The sequence below is a fragment of the Peromyscus eremicus genome, chromosome 18 (assembly GCF_949786415.1).
Source record: "Peromyscus eremicus chromosome 18, PerEre_H2_v1, whole genome shotgun sequence".
NCBI lineage: Eukaryota > Metazoa > Chordata > Mammalia > Rodentia > Cricetidae > Peromyscus > Peromyscus eremicus.
In genome coordinates, this window is record NC_081434.1 from 38,192,345 (window position 1) to 38,217,850 (window position 25,506).

At 44.8% G+C, this 25,506-nt stretch overlaps 1 protein-coding gene across 1 annotated transcript in view; it reads left to right on the forward strand.

Moving 5' to 3' along the window:
* Utp20 (UTP20 small subunit processome component) overlaps nucleotides 1–25,506 on the forward strand; it is an 86,937-nt gene that overhangs the window by 54,531 nt on the left and 6,900 nt on the right. The window contains exons 31-55 of the mRNA XM_059245117.1: nucleotides 586–730; nucleotides 1,716–1,803; nucleotides 2,691–2,834; nucleotides 3,124–3,174; nucleotides 3,291–3,443; nucleotides 5,032–5,187; nucleotides 5,464–5,604; nucleotides 5,994–6,131; nucleotides 7,676–7,815; nucleotides 8,035–8,117; nucleotides 9,995–10,284; nucleotides 11,089–11,228; nucleotides 11,449–11,605; nucleotides 12,886–12,984; nucleotides 13,839–14,006; nucleotides 16,089–16,255; nucleotides 17,182–17,323; nucleotides 18,107–18,223; nucleotides 20,798–20,968; nucleotides 21,126–21,257; nucleotides 21,957–22,067; nucleotides 23,932–24,011; nucleotides 24,262–24,331; nucleotides 24,431–24,613; nucleotides 25,247–25,378. Coding sequence (XP_059101100.1) covers nucleotides 586–730; nucleotides 1,716–1,803; nucleotides 2,691–2,834; nucleotides 3,124–3,174; nucleotides 3,291–3,443; nucleotides 5,032–5,187; nucleotides 5,464–5,604; nucleotides 5,994–6,131; nucleotides 7,676–7,815; nucleotides 8,035–8,117; nucleotides 9,995–10,284; nucleotides 11,089–11,228; nucleotides 11,449–11,605; nucleotides 12,886–12,984; nucleotides 13,839–14,006; nucleotides 16,089–16,255; nucleotides 17,182–17,323; nucleotides 18,107–18,223; nucleotides 20,798–20,968; nucleotides 21,126–21,257; nucleotides 21,957–22,067; nucleotides 23,932–24,011; nucleotides 24,262–24,331; nucleotides 24,431–24,613; nucleotides 25,247–25,378 — 3,398 coding nt within the window. The remainder of the gene's footprint in view (nucleotides 1–585; nucleotides 731–1,715; nucleotides 1,804–2,690; nucleotides 2,835–3,123; nucleotides 3,175–3,290; nucleotides 3,444–5,031; nucleotides 5,188–5,463; nucleotides 5,605–5,993; nucleotides 6,132–7,675; nucleotides 7,816–8,034; nucleotides 8,118–9,994; nucleotides 10,285–11,088; nucleotides 11,229–11,448; nucleotides 11,606–12,885; nucleotides 12,985–13,838; nucleotides 14,007–16,088; nucleotides 16,256–17,181; nucleotides 17,324–18,106; nucleotides 18,224–20,797; nucleotides 20,969–21,125; nucleotides 21,258–21,956; nucleotides 22,068–23,931; nucleotides 24,012–24,261; nucleotides 24,332–24,430; nucleotides 24,614–25,246; nucleotides 25,379–25,506) is intronic.

The window sequence follows — 25,506 nt, forward strand, 5'->3', positions numbered from 1 at the left end:
ACTCTCAGAAAAGAATCGGTAGCATTTGACTTTCTTAACAGCCCGTGTGGAAAGGTTTCTTGTCTCAGAGAAGTGTGTAATCAGAAATTCTTTGCACATGTAGATTACTTCTTCCCAGGAAGTTCTTAGCTGTCTTCCAGGACACTGGGAAATGTTTTCCGCTGTTGTACCTGAATTCTTCTGTTACACTATCCCAACAGTCCCTGCACTGTTATAAGCGATGAGTTATGTACCCTAAGGTCTTACATGAATTGGTAATTTAAAAGCCAGGCAGTAGTGGTGCACACCTTTAATCTCAGCACTTTGGAGGCAGAGGCAGGAGAATCTCTGTAAGTTCAAGGCCAGCCTGGTCTACAGAGAGTTTGGGGACAGCCAGGGCTGCACAGAGAAACCCTGCCTCAAAAAACCATAAATAAATAAATAAGTGTGATTTAGCTACTGCTGTCTCTCTTTATAAGGAAGAAAAGGTTATTTAATGATTAGAGTTGAAATTTAAATGCTCATTAATAGTTGAATACTTTCCTAATGTTAACAAGAGGATAATATATAATGATGGAGAGTTAATTGAAGCAATAACTGTTTCAGAGCCTATCACTGTGGGAGGGAGACTGATTCTGCCTCATGTGCCTGCAATTCTTCAGTATCTCAGCAAAAGCACAATAAGTGCAGAGAAGGTGAAGAAGAAGAAGAACAGGGCACAAGTCAGTAAGGAGCTCGGCATTCTTTCAAAGTAAGTGACGTCTCCATCCTTAAAAGGTACAGTGAACGTTCATAGGCTTAAAGTTTTTAAAACCTTTAACTGAACAAATGAGGAAAAAAAGAACAAATTAGGGGAAAAACAAACAAACAAACATGTGCAAGGCATGTGCAAGATGCTGGGTTGAATCTCCAGCACTAAACATCAAACAGAAGAAGGGGAGGGAGGAGGGAGGGGCCAGCACCTGCTGAGTCTTCCAGGCCCTGGTCAGACTTGCTTGCTCCTCCTTTGCATAGCTGCTTAATCAGTCTCAAGTTCTGTTAGATCACTAAAAATACTAGAAAGAGCAAACTGTTTGAAGACTCAAGCCTGTTTTTTCAAAGACTTGGGCAGTAAAAGTAATAATATATAATCAGTTTCTCTAAAGGCAAAGTTAGTAAGAAATGATTTTATCTTAAATTTTAATGTAAGCATTATGAAACATTGACAACTTTTTAATATTACTTTGAGCAACATAAAAATGATTAGGATAGAAGCTAGAATTTTTTATTTACGTTTCTAAGTTTCTCTAAGTGTTGGCCAAGTTATCCCGGGTCATCGATGTGGCAGTGGAAAGATGATGAGCCCTTAGGCTGCAGGAAGGCCAGAGTTCCAGCCTCACTGATGCTTCCCGGCCACACTCCAGCCGCTCCTCTTAGTGTCAGTTTTTCTCTAAGCAACATGGGGCTGAATAATTCCTCTGCTGTGGCGTTGTTAATGGAATTGCATTGAAATAGTGTGTGTAAAACCTTAGTGGTGGTGCTTAAGAATGTTATTTCCTTGCAAAATAAGGAAGCATGAGTTGCCTGATTACAGCACTGACATCCGAACCCACCCAGACAACCAGATACTGTGAAAACGATACAGCAGTAGTTGGGAGTGAGAGTGCCCGCTGCCCAACTGACGGTTATCTGCCACTTAAGGCTTAGCGATTCTTCTTCCTGGTGCATCTTCCTAACGTGCCCATTGTCTTCTTTAGGATAAGCAAGTTTATGAAAGACAAAGAGCAGAGTTCTCTCCTCATTACACTTCTCCTTCCCTTCCTCCTCCGGGGCAGTGTTGCTCAGGTACAGTTCACAGGACGGTTACTTTGTCCACAGAGGGTTGCTGTCCTCTTCGGTTGTTTGTGTGGGTGATTTTACTGGTTAACCTCTGTGATGTAGTTGTTCCAGAAAACCTAAGGCTGTATAGAAGTCAAACATTTGAAGTAGAGGGGGATTGGGCTAGAATAGATGGGAGAGAAGTCATCACCTGCCACCCCCTCCTATTACTTCTGTCCATTCCTGGATGCTTCCCTCTTTAACAACAGATAGAGCCCAAGAAGTTCATTGTGCATTGTGGAGTCATGAGTATAGATCACACTGGCAAAATTGAGTGAAAAATCTCTCTTTTAATATTCAACCAAAAGTTTCTGATCAGATTCTAAAACCCTAACTAAGTCCAGTTAAGAGGTCTTCTCATGGCTCATTTATCAGGTATCAGGAATGACCAGACAGTCCTTCAGCTGTAAGCCCACAAATCTGTACACAGCCAGAAGCATCCATTTTTCTCAGCATGCTCATGCCATTGGCTCCACTTTGATTAACCAACCAAAGAGAGAGCTTCAAACTCACATACAATCTCTATTAGAATTGAAGGAAAAAACTGTAACCATAGATTTTGTGTTAAGTTAAAATGCTAATTTTTTAAATGCCATGAAATATTTTTCCCAATTCTGGTAACTATTTCCAATGCTATCATAAAATAGAAACTGAACTAGGCGTGGTGGTACACACCTGTGATCCCTGCACTTTAAAAGGCAGAGGCAGGAAGATTGTTGCAAGTATCAAAGCCAGATCTCAAAATATATAAACACTCTGTGCGCACTCGTTTGTGTGTGTGTGTGTGTGTGTGTGTGTGTGTGAATAAATACAGTTCTCTGAAATACTGAAATGCAGTTTCTCCTGATTCTCAGGATACAGAGCTTGATATCCTGGTGACAGTACAGAACTTGTTACAGCATTGTCTGGACCCCACTAGCTTCCTCAAACCTCTGGCCAAACTCTTTTCAGTTATTAAGAACAAGTTGTCAAGACAGTTGCTGTGTACCGTTTTCCAGGTATGTGATAGGCATTTTTATCCCAGATCGCCCTTTCCTTCTGTCCCCTAAAACATCGGAGCAAGCCACCTTTGTTCTAGTCTGATGATACATGAAGTTGAATGGCTTGGAGGACTAAGGCGTTTAGAGCAGAAAAATTAGTTTTATCCATTACTAATTATGCTCAGAGCCAGGAATGGTGCCACAGCCTTGCAAGCCCGGTATTGGGAGGATAAGGCCAACCTGGGCTACACAGTGAGAATCTGTCTCCTAAAACTCAAAGAATAAATGTATTGCCCTTTCCTTTCAGAGTCTGTCTGATTTTGAAAGTGGACTAAAATATATTACAGACATTGTAAAGGTAAGAAAGAAAGAAAGCTCTTTTTTTTTTTTTTTTTGGCTTCAAAAGTATTATCATTTTGGTTTATTAACCCTAATATCTATCTGTTTATATGGTTTTACCATCATTTCTTGTAGCTTAATGCCTTTGATAAAAGGCATCTCGATGACATCAACTTTGACGTCCGCTTCTCAGCATTCCAGACCATCACCTCTACCATAAAGGAGATGCAGACGGTGGATACTGACTACCTGGTCCCTGTGATGCATAACTGCTTCTATAATATGGAGGTGGGTGCTCATGGCAGACGGTGAGACTGTTTGGATAGGACACCACTAAATACATTGACTTAATTCCTAAATTTGTTTCAGAAACAGGACAGGTGTTTTTAGGGCAGATTTTTCTTTGAAATGCTGACTTTTTGTTTTGTGAACCACTTTCTGCTACTCTCATGATTTGAAGGACTAAAATGTAGTAAATACATGGAAGCAGTTGGGATCAAATCAACAAGTTCTGGATTGCCTGAGTGGTGGCACACTTACTTCCACAGTCTCACCCCTGGGGAGGCAGGACAGGATCGTAGGTTTGATGCCAGCCTGGTCTGCAGAGCAGGCCCCTGTCTTTTGTTGCTTTGTTATTTGGTTTGGTTAATGTTTGCATATAGACAGAGGCTCACTGTGGGGTCCTGTCTGAACTGGAACTCTGTAGACCAGGTGGACGTCAGATTCACAGGTATTCCTGCCTCCACCTCTTCAGCACGTCCTACCATCGTGGAACACCACAACTGGCCCGTCTTAAAGAAGAGCGGGATGTTTGCCAAGAGCTATAGGGAGGGAGTAACTGATGAAAACCTCCGGGAAGGAGGTTCCAATGATGGTTGCACAGCCTTCTTAATATTCTAAAACCCACGAGGGCCAGGCAAGACTGATGACCTGAGTTCAGTCCCCAGAACACATGTGAAAAACCAGATGTGGTATTGCACATCTGTAATTCCAGCAAGATGGAAGAGGGAGACTAAAAAATCCCCAAAGCTTGATAGCTAACTAACCTGAAGTACTCGCAGCAGTAGAAATTCTGCCTTGCCAGGGTGGAAGGCAGGACTGACTCCTAAAAGCTGTCCTCTGCCCTCCTCCACACGTGTACGTACACGCACACACACGCACACACACACGCATACGCACACACGCACAAGTAAACATTTTAAAACCGTTGAACTTTAAAAGGATAATTTTATGGCATTTCAATATGTTGATCTCTGGGTTAACTGTTACTTAACAGAAGGTTTATCTGCTTTTATTAAAGATTTACTAGAAGTAAAGGGTATTTGTATTAAGTGCCATATTACTCAATGGAATGAAATCTGAAACAGGAAATGAAGACAATGACCATTTTTAACCTGCAGTGGCCTCAAGTAACTGGCATTTCTTACTCTGTTTGACATTAAGAGTTTATCTGGGATGTGGACAAGGGAGTGTCTATTCAGGGCTTATTTCTTCATTTATCATGTTAAATTTCAGCACAAGGAGGCTGCATCTGCCTGCTAGCTGAGTTGGGAAAACTTTCTCTGGACTCACTAAGTTCTTTTGATTTTTTTGGAGTTCGAGGAGGGCATTGAGACAGGGTTCTCTGTGTCACTATAGCTGTCCTGGAACTTGTTTTGTAGGCCGTGCTGGCCTCACACAGAGATCCTCCTGCCTCTGCCTCCTTTGCTGGGATTAAAGGCGTGTGCCACCATCACCTGGCCACAGGCATTTGTTAGTAGGGTTTTGCAGGTAGCTTTGATAGGGTTTCGCTTTCCTGGGGAAATAATGGTCTGTATTGTTTCAGTAGATAACGGTTATTAACAGTAGAATAACTTGGGCTTTTTCTTACTTTCAGTTAGGAGACATGTCTTTAAGTGACAATGCCTGCATGTGCTTGACAAGTATCATCAAAAGGCTAGCTGCTTTGAACGTCACAGAGAAAGACTATAAGGAGATCGTTCACCGCACTCTCCTGGAGAGACTGAGGAAAGGACTGAAGAGCCAGACAGAGGTATTGGGACTTTACCCTTTCATTACCACTGTCTGCAGTGCTTCCCCTCTTCTGCTGCTGAAAGCAGTCAGGTTTAGTGTAAATAATTCAGTTACCGAGTCTTTTGAGGAGAAGGTGGGTGGGAGTGGTGTGACTTGGTTTTTTATTTTATAATTTTTTTCTTACCGGGGAAGAAACGACTTACTTAAAATCGCAATAGCTTTTTCATCTACCTTATACTATCTAGGAAGCGGGTACGTTTAAAATCCTCTTTTTGTCTCATCTTGATGTTTGCAGAGTGTTCAACATGATTATACTCTGATCCTTTCCTGTTTGATTCAAACTTTTCCCAATCAACTGGAGTTTAAGGACTTGGTGCAGCTCACTCATTACACTGACCCGGAAATGGACTTCTTTGAGAACATGAAGCACATTCAGGTAGATGCGTTCAGAGTAACATTTGAAACAACTCTTCCTCTGGCAAAGACGGCCCGAGGTCCCCAGCTCCTTTCCCTGCTCTGCATAGCCATCGGGTAAATTGGCATGTGAGACGATCATCTCCTGGGAGTCTCGATTCTTGGTGGCATCACCAAAGACAAACCATAACAGTGTCAACTTTCTCCGGTTTTCCTAAGTGTTCAGGTCCATTTTTAGGTGCTATGCATTACATTTCTGAAAACAAAGCAAGGCCTGGGTATTTGGTCACCTAGTCCATGACCAGGGATTCCCGCCTGTACACGGTTCAGAGATAAGCACATAGGGCTGAGGCAGAGGTGGTTTTAGCAGAGAGTGTGCAGTGACCACTGCGTGTTTTATCTGTTTTCTAGATCCACAGACGAGCGAGAGCCCTGAAGAAACTGGCCAAACAACTCCTCGAAGGGCAGGTTGTGCTGTCTTCTAAATCTCTTCAGAATTACATCATGCCTTACGCCATGACTCCAATTCTTGATGAGAAACTGCTCAAGGTAAACCACTGGGTATAGGAAGCATGAGCATTAGTAACCATACTAATTTTATCATAATAACTAGATTGAGATGAATGTGGTTTGGATTTTTTAGAACCACTCCTGGCACATGGGAAATTCTGTGTAAATTGTAAATATATTTTTTATTTTTATTATTATTTGCACATATGGGCTAATCTCCAAAATAAAAATGAAATTCCCCTTTCTAGAAATTTCTAGATTTCTAAAATGGTTTCTGGTTCTTTGAGAAAGAATCTCACTGTGTGGCCCATGGTGCCTTTGAACTCTCAGTTTCCATCTCAGCTCTCCAGTTGCTGTCCTTACAGGTGTGTTTGTTTGGTTCATTGGTTTTCTTGTTGGTTGGTTTGTAGACTCACTCTGTACTCAGGCTGTCCTAGAACTCACTGTGTAGCAGAGGCTGGTCTCAAACGCACAGCGATCCTATTGCTTCAGACCCCAGGTGCTGGGACTATAGGCCGGAGTCACCATGCCTAGCAAGATCCTTCCTTCCTTCTTTCCGTATTCTTGAGGGTGGGGGTGCTTCATTGTGTTACCCAGTTTAGCCTTGAACTTACACCCTCCTCCCTTCCTGGTAGCAGGACTGTGATCATGTACCACCATACCCAACCTTCAAAGGTTGCTTCTTTAAATCCCAGTTTTAAAAGCAGTAAGAACAACCAACTCAGTGTCGTGTTCAAATCAAGGAGCCTTTCCTCAGGCAGACCTCTCTCGTCTCCCTGGACTATAGGCTACTACACCCTGGAGACCAACTACCATGCACAGCGTCTGTCTCTAACTCAGAGACCAGTTGACTCTTCGGGGTCCTTCTGTGCAGGAACCCCACAGTTCCCGTGTGTACAGAAAATTCAGGTCATGGCAACGCTCACTCCCGTCCTTCCTCTTCGGGAGCACTGTTCTCTTGCTGTATTGAACATCCAGAGTCTGACAGCTGGGTTTATTTTTGTCCACTTTTCTAGTTGAAGAGCAGTAGTATGTAGTTTTTGACATTGATCACAATTGCTTTTCTTTCTCATTTACTACCAGGAGTCTTGAACCCATCTGGGAGATCTGGGTAACAAGGAGTTCAGAGTGTATTAATATTAAAGAATTTAAAGAAGTTGATACCATCCTTTTCTGGGATTAGGGTAGGAAAAGGAGTAAGGATGATTTATTTGACAAGCATACACAATGTCCAAATCAGTATTTGTCACAGTGGTTGGTAAACTTCCTTGTGAAAGAACGGATAGTCTCTTTTCTTCTGTAATTCCCGGCGGCCTGCTGCCCTATGGCCTTTACCAAAGTAACCTTGTGTGGTTTTTTTTTTGTTTTTTTGGTTTTTTGGTTTTTCAAGACAGGGTTTCTCTGTGTAGCTTTGCGCCTTTCCTGGAACTCGCTTTGGAGACCAGGCTGGCCTCGAACTCACAGAGATCCGCCTGGCTCTGCCTCCCGAGTGCTGGGATTAAAGGCTTGCGCCACCACCGCCCAGCTCGACCTTGTGTTTTATTAGCGTTACTTGTACATTGATGCTCTCGGTTTGTTTACAGCATGAAAACATAACCATTGCTGCCACAGAGGTTATTGGAGCTATTTGCAGACACCTGTCTTGGCCAGCCTATGTGTATTACTTGAAACATTTCATTCACGTCTTGCAGACAGGCCAGATCAACCAGAAGCTGGGCGTCAGGTATAGTCAGTTGTTTTTTGTCTTTAACGTGTAACCTAAGCATTGTTTCCTAAAGGGGTCTTTCTGAGATTGCTCGTATGCTCACTGTAGGAGTGTGGTTACAGTCATGCTCGGTAGTGTCACGTGGTAAACAGTCGTCCTGTTGCTATCCTCACAGTCCCTCTCCCCATCATCGATGATATTGCTAATCAAAGGGCATGTCTTTATCTTTCTTGACAGTTTGCTGGTGATAGTGTTGGAAGCGTTCCATTTTGACTACAAAACTCTTGAAGAACAAATGGGAAGTGTTAAGAATGAAGAAAGTACGTTTTGAAACTTCTTAAATTAGATTCTCATTTTATTCCTGGATAATTTGTGATAATTAAAGATGGCAAAATGCACTGATTTTTCTTCTCTTTGTAGTAAGGACCAGTTATTGAGTCAGAAAGAAACTGAAATAAATGAAAGGCTTATTCTTAGGAAATCTTACTTACCTGTAAAGAAGACACATCTACAGTTGTCTAATGCTGTTTCTGTCCTAAAGGTCTGATGCCCTATGTATGGCAGTCTGTCTGTGGGTCCCGGCAGTGAGATCCTGGGCCGTCAGCTCAGGACAGCCTCCTTCCTTCTGTCTCCTCTGCGGCAGCCTCCTCTGTGCTGTCATCAGACTGTGACAGAGCAGCATCCCACTGAGACACAGCCAGAACTCTTGACCTATCAGCTGTCTATCTCCCCCGGGTAGCCTTAATCAGCACTGGAGCAGCCCAAGGTGGAGGGGGCTTCACATCCAGTTGAGGATGAAGAGCATCTTTGACTTACAGTCCCTTATGATGCTGAGCCAAGAGTTTTCATTTTCTAGTTCTTAATTCCATATGTTAGTTTAAATGCTCAATAAGACTGGCAGCGGTGGCGCACGCCTTTAATCCCAGCACTGGGGAGGCAGAGCCAGGCAGATCTCTCTGAGTTTGAGGCCAGCCTGGTCTACAGAGCAACCTTGTCTTGAAATTAAAAAAAAAAAAAAAAAAAAAAAATGCTCGCTGGGCGGTGGTGGCACACGCCTTTAATCCCAGCACTCGGGAGGCAGAGCCAGGCGGATCTCTGTGAGTTTGAGGCCAGCCTGGGCTACCAAGTGAGTTCCAGGAGAGGCGCAAAGCTACACAGAGAAACCCTGTCTCGGAAAAAAAAGCAAAAAAAAAAAAAAGATGCTCAACAACAATGAAATGGTAAACGGAATTTTGTGAGCAGATGGGCAGTAGTATCTTGTCATTCTGATAGGCACTCCTCAAGAACCCATTAGTTACCTGGATTTCATAATAGAACCTGAGCTTTGGTTACAAAAGATAACCAAGTTTCACAGTCAATAAATGACAAAAGAAGGGACTTCGTTTTTTTAGTAGTTGATAGAATAACAAACGTGTTTTAGATAGTTATAGAATTTATTTCTCACAGTAGTTTTGCAAGATGGGTGCCTCTTCCCTTTCACTGGTGAGTTGAAAGCGCACAGGGGTGAGGTGGTTAACTGAGATAGTGTGTTAGCAGGGTCACGACTGGCCTGCCTCACGGTCCTTCCCTGTCTCAGTTCTCTAATGTGCTGTAGCTTAGTGGTGCAGCACTCAAGCACTGGGCCCTGGGTTCTACCCAACACAGCAAACGTACATAAATAAGCTGAATCCCAGAAGGCCCATTTCTCCATGAGAGCCACCAGCTGATAACTGTTTCTCGTTCTTGTAAATGGGAGTTTCTGCTGTAAGGGAACTTTAGCCACTCTGTTTAGGAAACCTTCTCTTGGCTAAGAATCCTAATTGCAGTGTGCTCCCCCCGACTGTTCGAAAATAACCCTGTCCTGGCCAAGCCACATGTGTCTGTAATCACCCTTTCCTTGTCTCTGTCCCTCACTGAACTCTCAACTCTTCCTCCGCTCTTACCTTACCTGCCTGTAATTGGAAATGAGTATTATCTACTGGACGATAGATCTTGATGGAAAGAGCAGGCAGCCTATCACAGCTGCGCAGCTTCATCATTGTCATCGTCACCTCCTCTTCCTCTTGCACCCCCACCTCCTCCTCCTTTTCAGACAGAAGCTGACTATGTAGCTCAGGCTGGCCTCTCGAGAGTACCACTGTTAAGATTGTAGACAGGTGTGAGCCCCACAGCTGGCTGTGACATTTCTTTATGTAATTAAAGGGGACTTTTGTTACAGACACAGTTGAAATGACTGAGTTACTGGAGCATGAAGCCATGGAATTGGAGCCCGTGGATGAGGAAGAGAAGGAGCAAACCTGTAAGAGTTTGTCAGATGGCAGGGAGCCGCTGGAAGCCCCCGAGGCAGCGGAGTCTGGTAGGGCAGCAGCTACGGAGCAAGAGTGCAGCTCGAAGTCCGTCTCTTTCCTTCCTCGGACTAAGGAAGAGCTGGAAAGAACCATTAAAACCATCCAGGGAGCCATAACTGGGGACATCCTCCCCAGGCTCCACAAGTGCCTGGCATCTGCGGTAAGGACTGGGCCAGCACATGCTGCAGCCAAAGAAAGCTAACTAAACACTAGAATCTATTTCCCTTTCTGCTCTTGGGCTACTTCTGTACTATTTAAATGTCATCTTAGGCAGACAGTGTTCAGACAGATCCGTCTTTCTCCTGGTTGACAAGGGTAACCTTTAACAGTGCATTCTCACATACCCAGGGCCTTTCTTGGTATAAAACAGCTTGGGCTTTTTGTTTTTTGGGTTTTGTTTTATTTTTAATAAATAAAGTTTTATTAGAACACAGCCATTGTTTTGCATTATAGCAGCAGAGTTAACTAGCTCTAACAGAGACAAGCAGAATAAGAGCACTTGCCGTGCATGAAGACCTGAGTTTGGTTCCCCTGGCCTCCACCTCAGCACCTGGGAATGGCTGTGCCACATGCCATTACCCCAGTGCTGTGGGGAGGGTGGCTGAGGTTAGCTGGCTGTCCGCCTTGCTCCAGGTCCAGTGTGAGACTGTCTCAAAGGAATAAGGTGGAGCAATAGAGCAGGACATCAGACTCCCACCTCTGGCTTCCCAGTGTGTACACACACACACACACACACACACACACACACACACACACACACGTAAACTAGCAATAGTCTTAAAATAGAATAATTGTCTTTCAAATGTAAAGTTAGAGGGTCAAGAAAGTTCAATGTAGCAAGCCCCAAGACCAGTCACTGGCCAGGATCGAGTCAGGAGAAAAGGGGACAGTCAGATGCAGGATGCAGCGTTAGCAGGCCTTTGTGGTCCTTAGTGTTTAAATTTCCCCTGAACTTTTCTTGCAGACCAAAAGGGAAGAAGAGCACAAGCTGGTCAAGTCAAAGGTCGTGAATGAGGAGGAAGTGGTCCGGGTCCCCCTGGCTTTTGCCATGGTGAAGCTGATGCGGTCCCTCCCACAGGAGGTGATGGAGGCAAATCTGCCCAGGTATGGCATAAGACATGAGAGGAGTTCAGAGAAACTCAGGACTTGCTCCTTTGCCCCCTGGCTTGGGAATTTCTTTTGTCAGGAAGAGAACTACTGCCATGGTTTGCTGTAGTTCCAAATCCTAACTGGGAATTCGGGTTGTGAATAAGTGAGAGACAAACAGACGGGTGTGTTTTTATTTTGCTGCCTCTTGATTATTTTTCAACTGTGCATCTTCTAGTGTTTTGCTGAAAGTGTGTGTCCTCCTCAAGAACAGAGCTCAGGAAATCAGAGACATTGCACGCAGTACTCTCACCAAAATAATCGAAGATCTGGGGGTGCACTTTCTGCAGTATGTTCTCAAAGAATTACAGACGACCCTTGTCCGTGGGTATCAGGTGAGCTAGTGTTTGATCGCACAAGAGTCGTAGTACTTTGTGTCTGTCTTCAGTGAAGCTGACTGAGCGAGCAGTCAACAACATTCACGTGTCCAGTCACAGCCGAGTTTGGGGACTCATGTCTCTCCTCCCAGTATTGGGGAGTTGAGAAAAGCCAGCAAGTCAAAGGCAGTTCCGGCTCCATGAGGCCCTATCTCAAACTAACAGCAAAACCAAAGTTTGTCATCAGGATCCATCCGGTCAAAAGACCTTCCAACTTACTTTACTTTCCTCATAGGCTACATTACATGGTCTTCTTTCTTTCACATTGTTTAACATTGTCTCATAGTCTGTAGATCTTCATAAAATTTTATGGTCATGTTTATTTGAAGGCATTGCCAACTGAGTGAATAAAAAAGAAGATATGTATGTGTTTAACTTTGTAAACTTGGCATAAATAAAATTAGTAAGGCTACCAGGAAATGAAACAATAGCAGTTGCATGGTGGTCTAACCTGCCACAGCTCCAAGTGTGGGCCTGGAAAATGGTGGTCTAACCTGCCACAGCTCCAGGTGTGGGCCTGGAAAATGGTGGTCTAACCTGCCACAGCTCCAGGTGTGGGCCTGGACAGCAGCACGCAGGAGCTGATAGGTGCAAACTAGAGCCCACCCGCACTTGCCTAAAGAACCTGCATCTACCAGGATCCTCGGGTCAAGTTTAGGAAGCTTTACAGCGTGTTCAGATACATTTAAAGTTCAGATACATTTAAAGTTCATACCGTTCCTTGCATGTCTTAACTTTTGATGTGTAAGGAACATGTTCTAAGTACAATTCCAGTCTTCCTTCTTTATGTGGCTTTTGTTGCCAGCATATATGTTTTAACAGTGTATGAAGGTCAGTATTTTACTACTTCGAGTGAAATGTGGAAACTCACTGCTGTGTGGGTTCTTTCCCCTCCCCCTGCTATATTATAGTTGCTTCTGTGTTTGAGGAGTGGGAACTTCATAGGTTAATGTTGTAACTTTAATAGTCCAAGGTGGAAAGTAGTCTTGCCCTGGGGAGTTACCATTGCTTCTTCTTTGGGTGTGTCTGCTAATATTCCCTTCAGTCTGAAGAACTTCTCTAGTAATCACATCTAGTGAATGTGGGACTGGGGGCAGTGGGGTCTCACTTCCTTTTTTCTGGGAGGCCTTTATCTCACCTTCCTTCCTGAAAGGGACATCACTCTTTTGAGTTATGGACAGCACTCTCATGTGTAGGGCTCTTAGCCATTTGCATTCTGACTGTGTATCTCATCTTAGGTCCACGTGCTCACGTTCACCGTTTACACATTGCTACAAGGCCTCAGCAGCAAGCTGCAAGTTGGGGATTTAGACCCTTGTCTACCAATAATGACTGAGGTAAGATTCATAGAATGCAATTCTGCTTTCCCTAAGTGGGTAATGATCATTTTAACAGTTCACAAATAAGAAATAAAAATAGACTATAAAAGTGAAAGTAGAAGGTCAGGTTTCACTCAGTGGTGGTGGGTTCTTAGTATGTAGAAGACCCTCCCTATGTTTAAACCTCAGCACACACACAAAGAGAATTTACTATCTTCATGTTTTAGATTAGCAGATATTAGAAAAGCTGCGACTTTGTTGCCATGGCATTCTGTCGTTGCTAGTGTCTCAAAGTTAGTTTAACCTTATTTTTCAAAAGAGGGTTGGCATTGCATGTCAACAGCTTTTGAAACAAAATTGAAATTTTTGAACAAAAATTTCCAGTTATCTCCAATAATCTTGGTTAAAGGAATAATCAGAGATACGTCGTAGATTTGTTGAAAAAGCTAAAAGTATGTTCAATCAGAGCTTTATAATAATGAAGAAATACTTAACTTTTCAAGTTAAATAATTCAAATAATTGGGAGGTAGGGTTAGGAGTATAATAAACTTGACACACCTTTTGTTTGCTTATTTTTAGAACGTGGGCTCTAATTTTTGAGCTCATTTTCAAAATTTATATTCATTTCAATCATTAAGTTGCAAATATGAGGCTTTATGGATCTCAGCGTGCTGCTCTGTGTTGTTCCTTGTGTTTCTAGACTGGTTTCTAAAGTGCACTGAGGAGGTGGGAGATCTAACAGAACTTCCTCTCATTCCATTCCAGCCCAGTCTGACTTTGACTGGGTCCTGTGGTGCCCCTCACGGACTGCTAGTTGGGCGTGTCTTGCTGAGTGCTCATCTCTACCATTTGTCCTTTCTTTCTTTCAAAGATTTTTAACCATGAATTGTTTGGTGCCCTTGCTGAAGAAAAGGAAGTAAAGCAGATTCTGTCCAAAGTCATGGAAGCACGAAGGAGCAAGAGTTATGATTCTTATGAAATCCTGGGCAAGTTTGTCGGTAAAGATCAGGTTACAAAACTTATTCTTCCGTTAAAAGAGGTAAGGACTTGAGTGAGATCCAGGAATACCCAACATTCTGTCTCTGAGCTCCTGAAAGTCTTATGGGGAAACACTGTCTGTGGTCACCCAGGGTTGCCTTTTGTGCTAAACAGACAAGTCCCGAATGGGCCTGGGTTGCGGCCTTGACTTAGGTGCTATGATCAGCCAGTCACGGTCCCTGACAGAGACAAAGGGTGAAAGGAAAGGCAGGAAGAGTTGGAGTGTGAGTGCATTTTACAGCTCTGTCTTTGGAGGTAAGACAACTCCCATATTGACAAGCAGAAGAATGCTGCTGTTAAATGTTCTAAGCATGGGGCTTAGATGGGAGATGGCTGAGTGGTTAAGAACACTGGCTGCTCTTCTCAATTCCCAGCTCCCCCATGGCAGCTCTTAGCCTTCTGTAACTCCAGTTCCAAGGGATCTGACACCTTTTTCTGGCCTCTGAAGTCACAAGCATGCATGCAGGCCAAACACTCATGCCCATAAAAAGAAATAAAAATGTTCTCAACACTGTTACAGGCTTGGGAGAAAGGAAGGAACGTGGTTACAAGAACTCCAGATTTAGTTCTAGACCACTCTGATCCAAAGCTCACGTGCTTTCTGCTGTTTGTTTTATTTTATTTTTGCTGCTAGAGAACAGGGACTCTAAATTACCCGCTTTCTTGTTTTCCATGCCCATTTCAGTGACAATCACTCAGTAATGTCAGTGATGACTTTATTACAGCATTAGGTAGTAAAACTAGAGCAACACGTGCTGTTGGAGTGACAGGTTACTTTTAGTCCCAGGTGTCTTGGTAGGAGGTCACGCTGTCACTAGAGTGCACGGACCTAAGAATGGTGGGTCTGTTTTGAGATGGAAAGAGTCTCACACAGTGAAGTGCTGAGTCTTTGGCTGAGGTTGATGATGATGATCCCAAGTTCTCACCAAGTTCCTTTGAGTTTGTCCTGAAGCCTGACCATCGAAGTCCTTAATTCACGTGGTTCCTTTTAAATAGCAACTATGCATTTTATTGATAGGTGGGTGTGGGATGTGAGTGTGTGTGTGTGTGTGTGTGTATGTGTATGTGTGTGTATGCATGCACACACACGCCTACCAGTCACCCCTATCAGTGCACTTGGCAGATGATACCTACAGGTTTGTGCCCTGAGCCTCACCAACAGGAAAAGAGGTCGCAGGAATGGAAGAAATCAGAAGCACAGAAACCAATCACAGTGATTGTCTCTAGAGCTGAGACTGTCGGGAAAACACAGCTCTCCCCTCAAAGGGAGTACGAGATTTTTATGCTTTTTATTATTCTGAAGCCAAACATGAGTGACCATGAATTCATATCACCCCAAATACTGTGTTCCAACATGGTAACAGATTTATGAAGTTTTTATAGTAGCAGAAGAAACAAAGAAATAAATGAAGGCGTTTTAAAAGTGCATTGTAGAATAGGCTAGGCGGTGGTAGTATACGGCTTTAATCCCGGCACTCAGAAGGCAGAGGCAGGTGGTTCTCTGTGAGTTCAAGGCCAGCCTGGTTTATAGAGTGAGTTCCAGGACAGCCAGGACTACAGAGAGAAAGCCTGTCTTAAAAAACAAAAATGAATGAATGAGTGAAATACATTGTGGAAACATTGGGCAGGTCAGTTACAGTAAAGCGAGAGTCTCTGTAGTAGCCCTGTCATGTTATCTTAGCCTTGTCTTGGTGGAAGCTGGAAGTCTGTCCTACATTCCCCAAAGGGTTTACTAGATAGTCACAGAGATGTGAGGTCAAACACAGAGGTGCACAGTGAATGACCATTTGTGGGCTAAAGATAGCCTGAGATCATTTGTTTCTGGGCCTGCAGCATTCCGGCTCTCCACAGTCACTGGGGATTTAATTATTCAGTCAGCCTTGTAGACTGTTTTCCTTCGGAAACTTTGGTTCACAAGGTTGTGCCTAACTTTTCTGTATGTGTTACAGCTATTTGAAGATGCAGTACATACATTCTTTAATTAGAAAGAGAACACACTAGGGAGCAAATCTGTGTAAGAGCCATTACAGCAAATGAAAGTGTGGCTCTGTTCATCTGTGTGCTGTTCTCTTTGCTAATTTAGATCCTGCAAAACACCACGAGTTTAAAACTTTCCCGGAAAGTTCACGAAACCTTACGCCGAATTATAGCAGGATTAATTGTGAATCCAGACATGACAGCAGAATCTCTTCTACTGCTCAGTTATGGTTTGGTCAGTGAAAATCTGCCACTGCTAAGAGAAAAGGAAAAGTAAGTTAGTAGGGGGACCTTAAGATAAACATGTGCCCTGTGCTTTTTTCCAGCAAGCCCTCGGTCGTTGTCTCTTAAGTGCAGTTAATTAATAATCGGATGTAATGTAAAACAGTTATGTAATGTAAAAAAGTTAGCTAAGCCCGTCAGTGGATGCCTGTAATCCTAATACTCGGGAGGCAGAGGCAGGAGAATTGAGTTTGATGCCGGCCCAGGTTAGATAGCAGAATTCTTCTTAGCTCTGTGCTGTTTGGGCTGAGACCCTTCCAAGTGATCATTTCAACCTGAGATTGTTTTTTGTTGTGTGTAGTTGTGCATATCTTTAACCCCAGCACTCAGGAAGCAGAGGCAGGGGATCTCTGAATTCAAGGTCGCCTGGGCTACACACATAGTGAGTACCAGGACAGCCAAGTCTGTACAGACTCTGTCTCAGAAAATAAAAAATAAAATAAAATAAATTTTTGAAAGAGTATTTTTCTCTTTCTGAGTAAGCTTGAAAGACAGCAGTCGGTTATTTTCATACCATTCTCTGGGGCCAGTTTATTTTAAGTATTTACTGAATGGAAGGATAGATTTGAAATGTGTTCCTGTTGTTCTAATAAAAATAGAGCTTAAGTGATCTGAAAATACTGCATGCACATCCTTTGGATTTTGCTCTGTGTTCTGAAGAGACCTTGGCATTTATTTTCAGATTGCAACCCCAGTGTCCTCTTGTTGTCCGTCTCCGTTCAGTCCGTTCTTTAGTTTGGCCTCCGTTGCTAGGGGTTGCCGTAGCTCTGGGCAGCCCTCGGTCATCTGCAGGACGGGAGAAGACCATACTAGAGCAGCCGGGCCTCTCAGTGCTGCTCAGGTCTCCACAGGCCAGGGGACAGGGGACGTCTCTGAAGCGCATGACAATGCTCTTTCTCTTCCATTGTGATTGACAGAAAGCCAGCAGCCCCTGGACCTGACGCACGACTGCCACCCCAGAGCTGCCTTCTGCTCCCCCCAACTCCAGTTCGAGGTGGGCCAAAAGCTGTTGTGAGCAAGAAAACCAACATGCACATATTCATCGAGTCTGGGCTTCGGGTGAGCCTTTCTTTCCTTACACCCTGCTTCCTGTTAAATCATCTGCAGAACCTCAGGTGCCTCTCGCCTCCGTAGAAATGCTGCGCCGTGACGTCATTACAGAAGTGCTGAGGGATGCATTTGTTAAGTGACTGTTGTCTCTACCTACTTTCAGTCCTAGGCTTCCCTGGCTGGCCTGAGACTTTGAGCGACCCACGTGCCTCTGCCTCCTAAGTGCTGGGATAACAGGCGTGCACCACCACTCTGGCCCCTTCCTTCCTCGATGATACAGTTGACTCAGCTACTATTCTGAGTCTTCTGTTTATTAGAGTTTCACTGTCTTTTTTTCTTAAGGTGATGAGATTCTTTTTTAAATCTGATGATTTTAGTTCCTGTGGCTCACAGTCTTCCTGGTCCTTTTGGGCTGCAAGGCTGCAGGCTCCTACTGCGCCATCCCAACCTACACTGCAGTGAGCCTAGCTTCCCTTCAGCTCTAAAGTCACCTCACTCCCTTTGAGTCTGTAAGAGCCCTCAGGACAGGGACCAGGGCTGTCCTGGTCATTGCTGTGCCCTGTGCACTGGGCCAGTGCCTGGAATCCCAGGAGATGCTGAGTGGTCATTTGTGAATAGCATGTCAGCTGCAGGCTGAGCTCCCACGCACTTTCTGAGACTCACTTCGTAGATTTCCTTCATTTTCTTTTATTATTTTGAATAGGAGCATCTTGAAATGTCACATTCATCTCTGCAGGTCACCCGCCTGGCATTATGGGAAATAATGTAAAATATCTTCTTCAACCCTTTTAGCTGCTGCATCTGAGTCTAAAGACTTCCAAGATCCAGTCTTCGAATGAGCATGTGCTGGAAATGCTGGACCCTTTTGTGTTGGTCCTCATAAACTGCCTGGGTGCCAGGGATGTGAAGGTGAGTACTGGTCCATGCTGGATCATCCCCTCCTTCACAAGGGCTGCACTGTGGAATAGTGGAACTTAACTCAGGAGCTATCGCTTCTGAGATGACCAGATTTATAAAGGGATTTCTGGTACAACCATCACCGTCCACCTCATTGAAAATAACCACTGGGGCTAGGAAGAAGACTCAGTAAGAAGAGTTGATGGTGTGTGAGCATGCGGACCTGAGTTTGGGTCTCAACATGCACACAAAAGCCACAGCACACAAAGTCCTTTGTTTGGACAGCCCTTCACATCTTGGAAAGTCCTTGTAGGTAGGTGATCTCGTTGATTCTCAACACACCTTCAGTGGTGCCCCCAGGCCAGTGATCTTCATCTGCATCGTGGTCACTATTGCCGTTATCTTAATGACTTCACCGCCGACCTTCCAAATTCCTGAGGCAGACTTTTTTTCTTTTTAAAGATTTATCTTAGTTTTATTTATATTGTATATATGTATATATATGCATATATGCATGTGAATGCTCAAGGAACTCAGAAGAGGACATTGGATCCCCTGAAACACTCGAGTTAAAGCTGTGAGCTGTTTGATGCAGGTTCTAGGAACCAAACTTGGGTCCTCTGAAGAGCAGCAGACTCTATCTCCAGCTCCCGGTTTCTGTTGTAATGACCCTAGGTCTTTATGCACCTAGACAAGTGCCGTACCACTGAGTTTTCTTGCCAGCCCGAGGCAGATTGTAATGAGGAAGGTACGGCTGGCAACTACTCATGATCTAGATGATGAACCTCTGTCTGCCAGACTCCAGAGCCTCCACATCTCCAGAGTCACACGGGCCATCATTTCAAAAGCTCAGATTTAAGCCCAGAACTTTCAGATGACCAGGCTCGTTTTTGGTTTTTTGAGACAGGGTTTCTCTGTGTAGCTTTGTAGCCTCTCCTGGAACTCGCTCGGTAAACCAGACTAGCCTCAAACTCATAGAAATCTGTCTGCTTCTGCCTCCTAAGTGCTGAGATTAAAGGCGAGTACCACCACCACCACACAGCGCCCGGGCTCCTTCTCTCTTCACAATCCAGCCCAGTAAGGGTGCATTGTGCTAGAGGGAGTGTGTCGGGTATTACAGAGCTATCCGAGCCTGGGAACTTAGGGATTCTCTCTGCCATCACAGAGCACCGACACTCTCTCTATTCCTGCACTTCACTGTATTAAATGGTACTTGTTCTTCAGCCTGATTTTGAGCCAGTTGTGTCTTCTTAACAAGAGGTTATATGTGTGTTTATTTGGGGTTTTTGAAACAGACTCTTTAACTGTGTAGCGTGTAGCCCAGGTTGGCCACAAACTCAAGATCTCCCTGCCTCAGCCTCCCAAGTGCTGGGATTACAGGCTTTCACTACCATGCCTAGCTATCTTTGTATTTATCATGCCCAGTAATGTACTGGTAGTGTACATCAGTGGCCAAACATTTACCCAGCATGTGAAGGGCGCTGGATTTGATCCTAGGACTGATGTTTTTCTGACAGCTTAGTGGCTGCTGCACATGAATCTACTGATATTTTAATTACGTCTGCAACCCCATGGCCCTGCAGTTAGCGCCCACTAGCCACTCTGGCCACGGCCTGGAAGGCCTTCTGGTCCCACAGCCACAGCTCTGCCACTGCCTGATTATGTAGGTTTAAACTAAGTCTCTATCCTTCTATTTACCAACAAAGACTCGAAGTCAGATGTGAGAGTGAAAACCTAGATCAGAGAAGCCAAAAAGCAACCAGCTGACCTTGATTTTTGGCCAGAGACCCAGCAAGAGTCTCTGGCCAAAACCAAAAAGGAAGCCCAAACTCACGTTTCTTTCCCCACCCCCCATCCCCCCACCCCCGCCCCCCTTTCATCCCTGTGCATCTTCTCTATCCAAATTGCTGGCATCTCTATGGCCAGTTCTGGTTAGCTAGTTGCTAACTTCGCCCCCTGATTCAAGGTAAACTTTATTAACAGTCTCTGAGTGTCACAGTGAGATCAAAATTCCCACACATAAGACTTCAAAAAAGGTGGTAGTGTTGGTGGCAGCTCTAACGATACCCAGTAGAGTGCTTTGTATATAGAAAACAAACTTAGCGAAGATGGGTTACATTGAAATGTCCTTCTAGAAAACAGGAAGCTACTTTAAATTAATTTTAGGACAAAAGTCCTAAAATTGTCCAGTCTATACAAATCCTTAAGAACTTGGTAAGTGAGCACCTTTGTTTTTACTTATGATCTGCTTTCACTTGCTGTGACAGGGAGTCATTTCTTCTACAGCAAGAAATAAGTGACTTGGGGCTGGAGAGATGGCTCAGCAGTTACGAGCACTGCTCTTCCAGAGGACCCAGGTTCCGTCCCTGCACCCACGTGGCTCACAACCCGCTGTAACTCCAGCTCTAGAGGGTCTGATGCTCTTCACGTATGCACATAACAGAAATAAATATAAAAAAAAACTTTTTTTTTTAAGAAGTGAGAAACTCTAGTCTGGTAGTTCTCCCACAGTTGGCCCAACACAGCCCATTACTTCCTCACCTCCCCTTCCCGTCCCGGGTCATAGCTCTGCTTCTGTTTTCTCAGGTCATCACAGGGGCTTTGCAGTGCCTGATCTGGGTCTTGCGGTTCCCTCTGCCTTCCATAGAAAGCAAAGCAGGACAGCTAACGAAGCACCTTTTCCTCCTGCTGAAGAACTATGCAAGACTGGGGGCTGCCCGAGGCCAGAACTTCCACCTGGTAGTGAATTGTTTCAAGGTGAGAAGAAACAGTTACCCTGATAGAAAAAGCTAGGACCGGGATCCACATCCCATCTTTGGTCAGATGGGTTTCCTGGGTTGTTGTTAAGGCCTTTTCATTTCATTAGACCCTCACATTGGGGTGGCTGCTGCTGATTCACTGTTGTGACTTACAGTGTGTGACCATCGTTGTCAAGAAGGTCAAGTCCTATAAGATAACTGAGAAACAACTTCAGGTTCTCCTGGCATATGCTGAGGAAGACATTTATGATACCACAAGACAAGCCACTGCATTTGGTCTTCTCAAGGTATGATGTTGCCAGATGTTGGTTTTGGATGGTTATGTATGCACATCAGATCCATATGGAGCGTACTACTTTAACTTCTGAAATTAAGTAATTGATAAAGGTTATTATGATTTTGATAGTCAGATACAAGCTAATAGAGTATTTTCTAAAAGGAATTATTTGTTTCCGTATATGGCTACTTTGTCTACATGTGTGTCTGCACACCATTGTGAGCCGCCATGTGGGTGTTGGGAATTGTACTCAAGACCTCTGGAAGAATAGCCAGTGCTCTTAACCTCTGAGCCATCTCTCCAGCCCTAATATAGTACTGAAACATGAGGTCTGTGATAATCTTCCCAGAGGGGCTGAGGATTGTCTCAGTGTTGAAACACTTACCTAGACTAGGAAAGGCCCTGGGTTCGATCCCTAGCATTGCATATATGCATACATACATACATATGCACATATGTACATACATGCTTACCTAAGCCCGAGGAGTCCTGGACAGATGCCTTGCTCTGGGTTATCATGGTGGAGGGTCTTTCATTGTTGTGCTTACTTTGGATGAATACCACACGATTTCTGTGGTAAAATGAAAGCACGTACTTTTTCTTTTGGTTATTTTCATTGTGTTTGAAAAGTGCCTGTGACGCTTTAATGTCATGCCTACTGAGATCATCTGTGGATGAAATTTATATGTCTTTCCCCTTTATATTTCAGGCTATTTTATCAAGGAAATTATTGGTCCCAGAAATTGATGATATCATGCGGAAAGTATCCAAGTTGGCAATTTCTGCACAAAATGAACCTGCCAGGGTACAGTGCAGACAGGTGCGTAGAGAGAACTTCTTACTGCAGTACAGGTTGGGCCACACCTGCCAGCTTTGGCTTTTCTAGCTAGAGAGGTCACCTCTGACTGGATTCTGAAGACTGCTTTGTGTGATGTTGTTCCTGTGTTCTAAGTTCAAGCTTCTAGGGCAGAAGGTCGGGAAGGCCTTCCTAAGGATTGCCATGTAAACCGAAATCTGAAGAAAAGTAGGCTTAATCTTCAGGTGAAGGGCAGTAGATGCCTTCAGAAAGTAACCTTCAGGCTGATCTGGAGCCGAGCTTACTTCAGAGCAAAGCACTGGTGGCTAGAGAGAACCTGTGGTCTGGTTAAAGATGGAGGGCCTTGAGGCTCGTGAGAGCTCAGTGGGTAAAGGCACAGGCTGCCACGCCTGATGACCTGTGTCTGACCCCAGAACCAACTCCTGCAAGTTATCCTTTGACCTCCATACAATTCTGTCACACACACACACACACACACACTCTCTAAATATATATAATTTGTAATGTAGGGCTCTGTTCTAAGAACAGTAAGCAGTCATTGTAATCCTTAGGCAGAAGAGTGACAGGATTATATTGCTTATACATCTGTCCATCTCTAATCTTAGGAACACTACATACCATACCTAAGAGATGGACATCAGAGTTGCAGTTTTGCACAGGGATGGTTTAGGCTGCTGCCAGAGGCCCATGTGGTAGAGAGAAAACAAGTCCCTAGAAACAAAAGATTGCTTGACTGCAGAATGGAGGGCCAGCTGCTGTTAAGTGGTTGAGTTTAATAAGTAATGTGCTGTGTACAGTCCACTTTGGAATTACTGTGTACAAAGCCTAAGATCCCTTTCTTGTGACTCCTTACTAGGAGACAGGACTTGACATACATGATCTCTGATCTTCAGTTTGGCTTGTGGTCTGCCCTTATTTGCTGTGATAAGGAGTACACAGTAATTCCAAAGTGGGCTGTGCATGGCACATTTTTTACTCAACTCAGCCACTTACACAGTCTACACAGCCTGGTGTAGGCATGTAGGATCTCCGTTTTAGCATTCAGAAGAAGCAGGCTCTGAAAGTTTAAGGCCCTGCCTTCGTTCTCACATGAATTCAACTAAGGCTCCCTTCCAGCGGTTTAAAGATGAAGCCTAGCAGGCTGGGAGGCTCATCAAGGAGAGCACTTGCTGCCAGCCCTGTGACCCACATGGTGGAAGGCAAGGACTCCCACAAGTTAGCCTCCTCCCTCCATGCGTGAGCAAGCACACACGTACTAGATGGATAAATGTTTAAAAACAATTTCAAGTCTGGACCAGTAAACTACTTAATCTCTCTGTGCCGTCGCTTTGTTATATCATCTGCTGCCCAAGGAAGTGAAAAGAACTGACCGAGGGTTAACGATGCTGGGCACGTAGGTGGTATTTGGTAGGTGCAGTCGTTAACACTCCCGGTGTTAGCTTATTGTAGCCAAGAGAAGACAGAAGGTTGAACCAGCTCCGTCACCACGCCGCCTGTCAGAGAAGCTCTGGATATGTAGGCTTAGGTTTGGAGCTTAGCCTTGTGGTGACAGGCAGGACCTTCCATGGAGCCTGGCGTCCATGAGTGCCATGGCTGCCGAAAGAGGCACAGGTCTAGGTCAGTAGACAGGTCAGTCTGGAGGTGGTAGGAAAGCCTGACTTCTTCCCTGGGGCAGGTTTACCCTGCTCGGAGTCCCAGAAAGCACCTTAGCAGGCAGGAATCCTGGAGACATGGCTCAGTGGTAGTGTTTGCCCAGTGCCTGCGTCAGTCTCCTGCCTCATAAGGAAACAAGGGAGAGGTGGGAAGGGGCCACATTTCCCGCGTGGACAGACAGGATTTATATAATCAGCTGTGTGTTTTGTTCTAGGTTTTTCTGAAATACATTCTTGACTATCCCCTCGGTGAGAAATTGAGACCAAACTTGGAATTCATGCTCGCTCAACTGAAGTAAGCGCAACCATGACTCCAGCCGCAGAGGGCTGCCTTCATCTTTGCCTTGGATGTGGTGGCCGTCTTGAAAAGAAGGCCTGAGCGTGGTGGCGGTTCCTCGGGGGTGCTGTGCTGCTCCCCATGGTCCACGCCATCACTGACATTGGGGATGGAGCAGGCCCAGTGTGTTAAGAAATGAGTTGACAAACTGGTGTTTTCGTTTAAGAACAGTCACAGGATACTGAGTCTGCCTGTCTTTCTCGCCTAGTTACGAACATGAGACTGGAAGAGAGTCCACCTTGGAAATGATTGCCTATCTCTTTGACACCTTCCCTCAGGTACTGCTCACCCAGGGCCCGGCTGCCCCGCCTCTGCGCCGTTACACACCCATCGCAGTTCCGTCCTGGCTGTTCTCACCGGGGCCTGCTTTCCCCTAGGGACTGCTCCATGACAACTGCGGCATGTTCTTCATCCCCCTTTGCCTGATGATGGTCAACGATGACTCTGCCATGTGCAAGAAGATGGCATCCATGGCCATCAAATCCCTGCTCAGCAAGGTCAGCCTTGAGAAGAAGGACTGGCTCTTTGATCTGGTCACCTCCTGGTTCAAAGCGAAAAAGGTTGGTGTTGCTCCTGTCCTAGTTCAGGGACGCGTTTATATCAGAGTACCTGCTAGATAGATAGATATACTGTTGAACCAGCACATCCCAGCCAGCCCTGGTGTGGTTCTGTAGACGGTATGCTCCTAAAGTCTCACAGAGCATGAGACGCTACAGAAAGTAACAGGAAACCCAGCTGTGCGCAGATGTTATTAATGTTGACCAAGCACAGCACCCAGCAACGCTTCTGCTTCCACTTTGGTTCGTTGGCTTCCAGAACGCACTTTTCATTATCTTCCCACTTGATCTGTCACTGTCCCTGCTGGCCCATCTTTTACTGAGTTCAGCGGTGACTTCACTTAGTTCTTCTCTCTTTTGAAGAACAGTTTGATCCGTGCTTGGTTTGGTGCCCTCTGGCCCCGGGCTGAGGTGAACCTCCCACCCCAGCAGGCCCCCTTGCACTCCTCCGACGTGTCATTCCCTCCTGTCCTCCCTTTTCTGGTTCCCTGCCATCCTCACACACTCACTCCCAGGTAAACACACGTGTAAAGCTAGGGCTGCGTAGAAGGGGTGGCGCGTGGTGTTTCTCTGTCTGTGGTTTGACCACACCGGCCTTTCCATCATTCTGCGGCGTGGTGTGCTTTGTTTTCGTAGCGATTAAACAGGCAGCTAGCTGCCCTGACCTGTGGCTTATTCGTGGAAAGTGAAGGAGTTGATTTTGAGAGAAGGCTTGGGACTCTTCTTCCTGTGATTGAAAAGGAGATTGATCCTGAAAACTTTAAAGATGTAAGTAAATTGCGAGGTTAAAACTTGGGAAGTGTTTATGAGAACACTTGGTCAAGTTGGTATAGCTAGTACTGAAGTGCAGTTTTCCTTAGTGAAAATGAGAATTCAGTGCAGCTGGAGCTTTTATA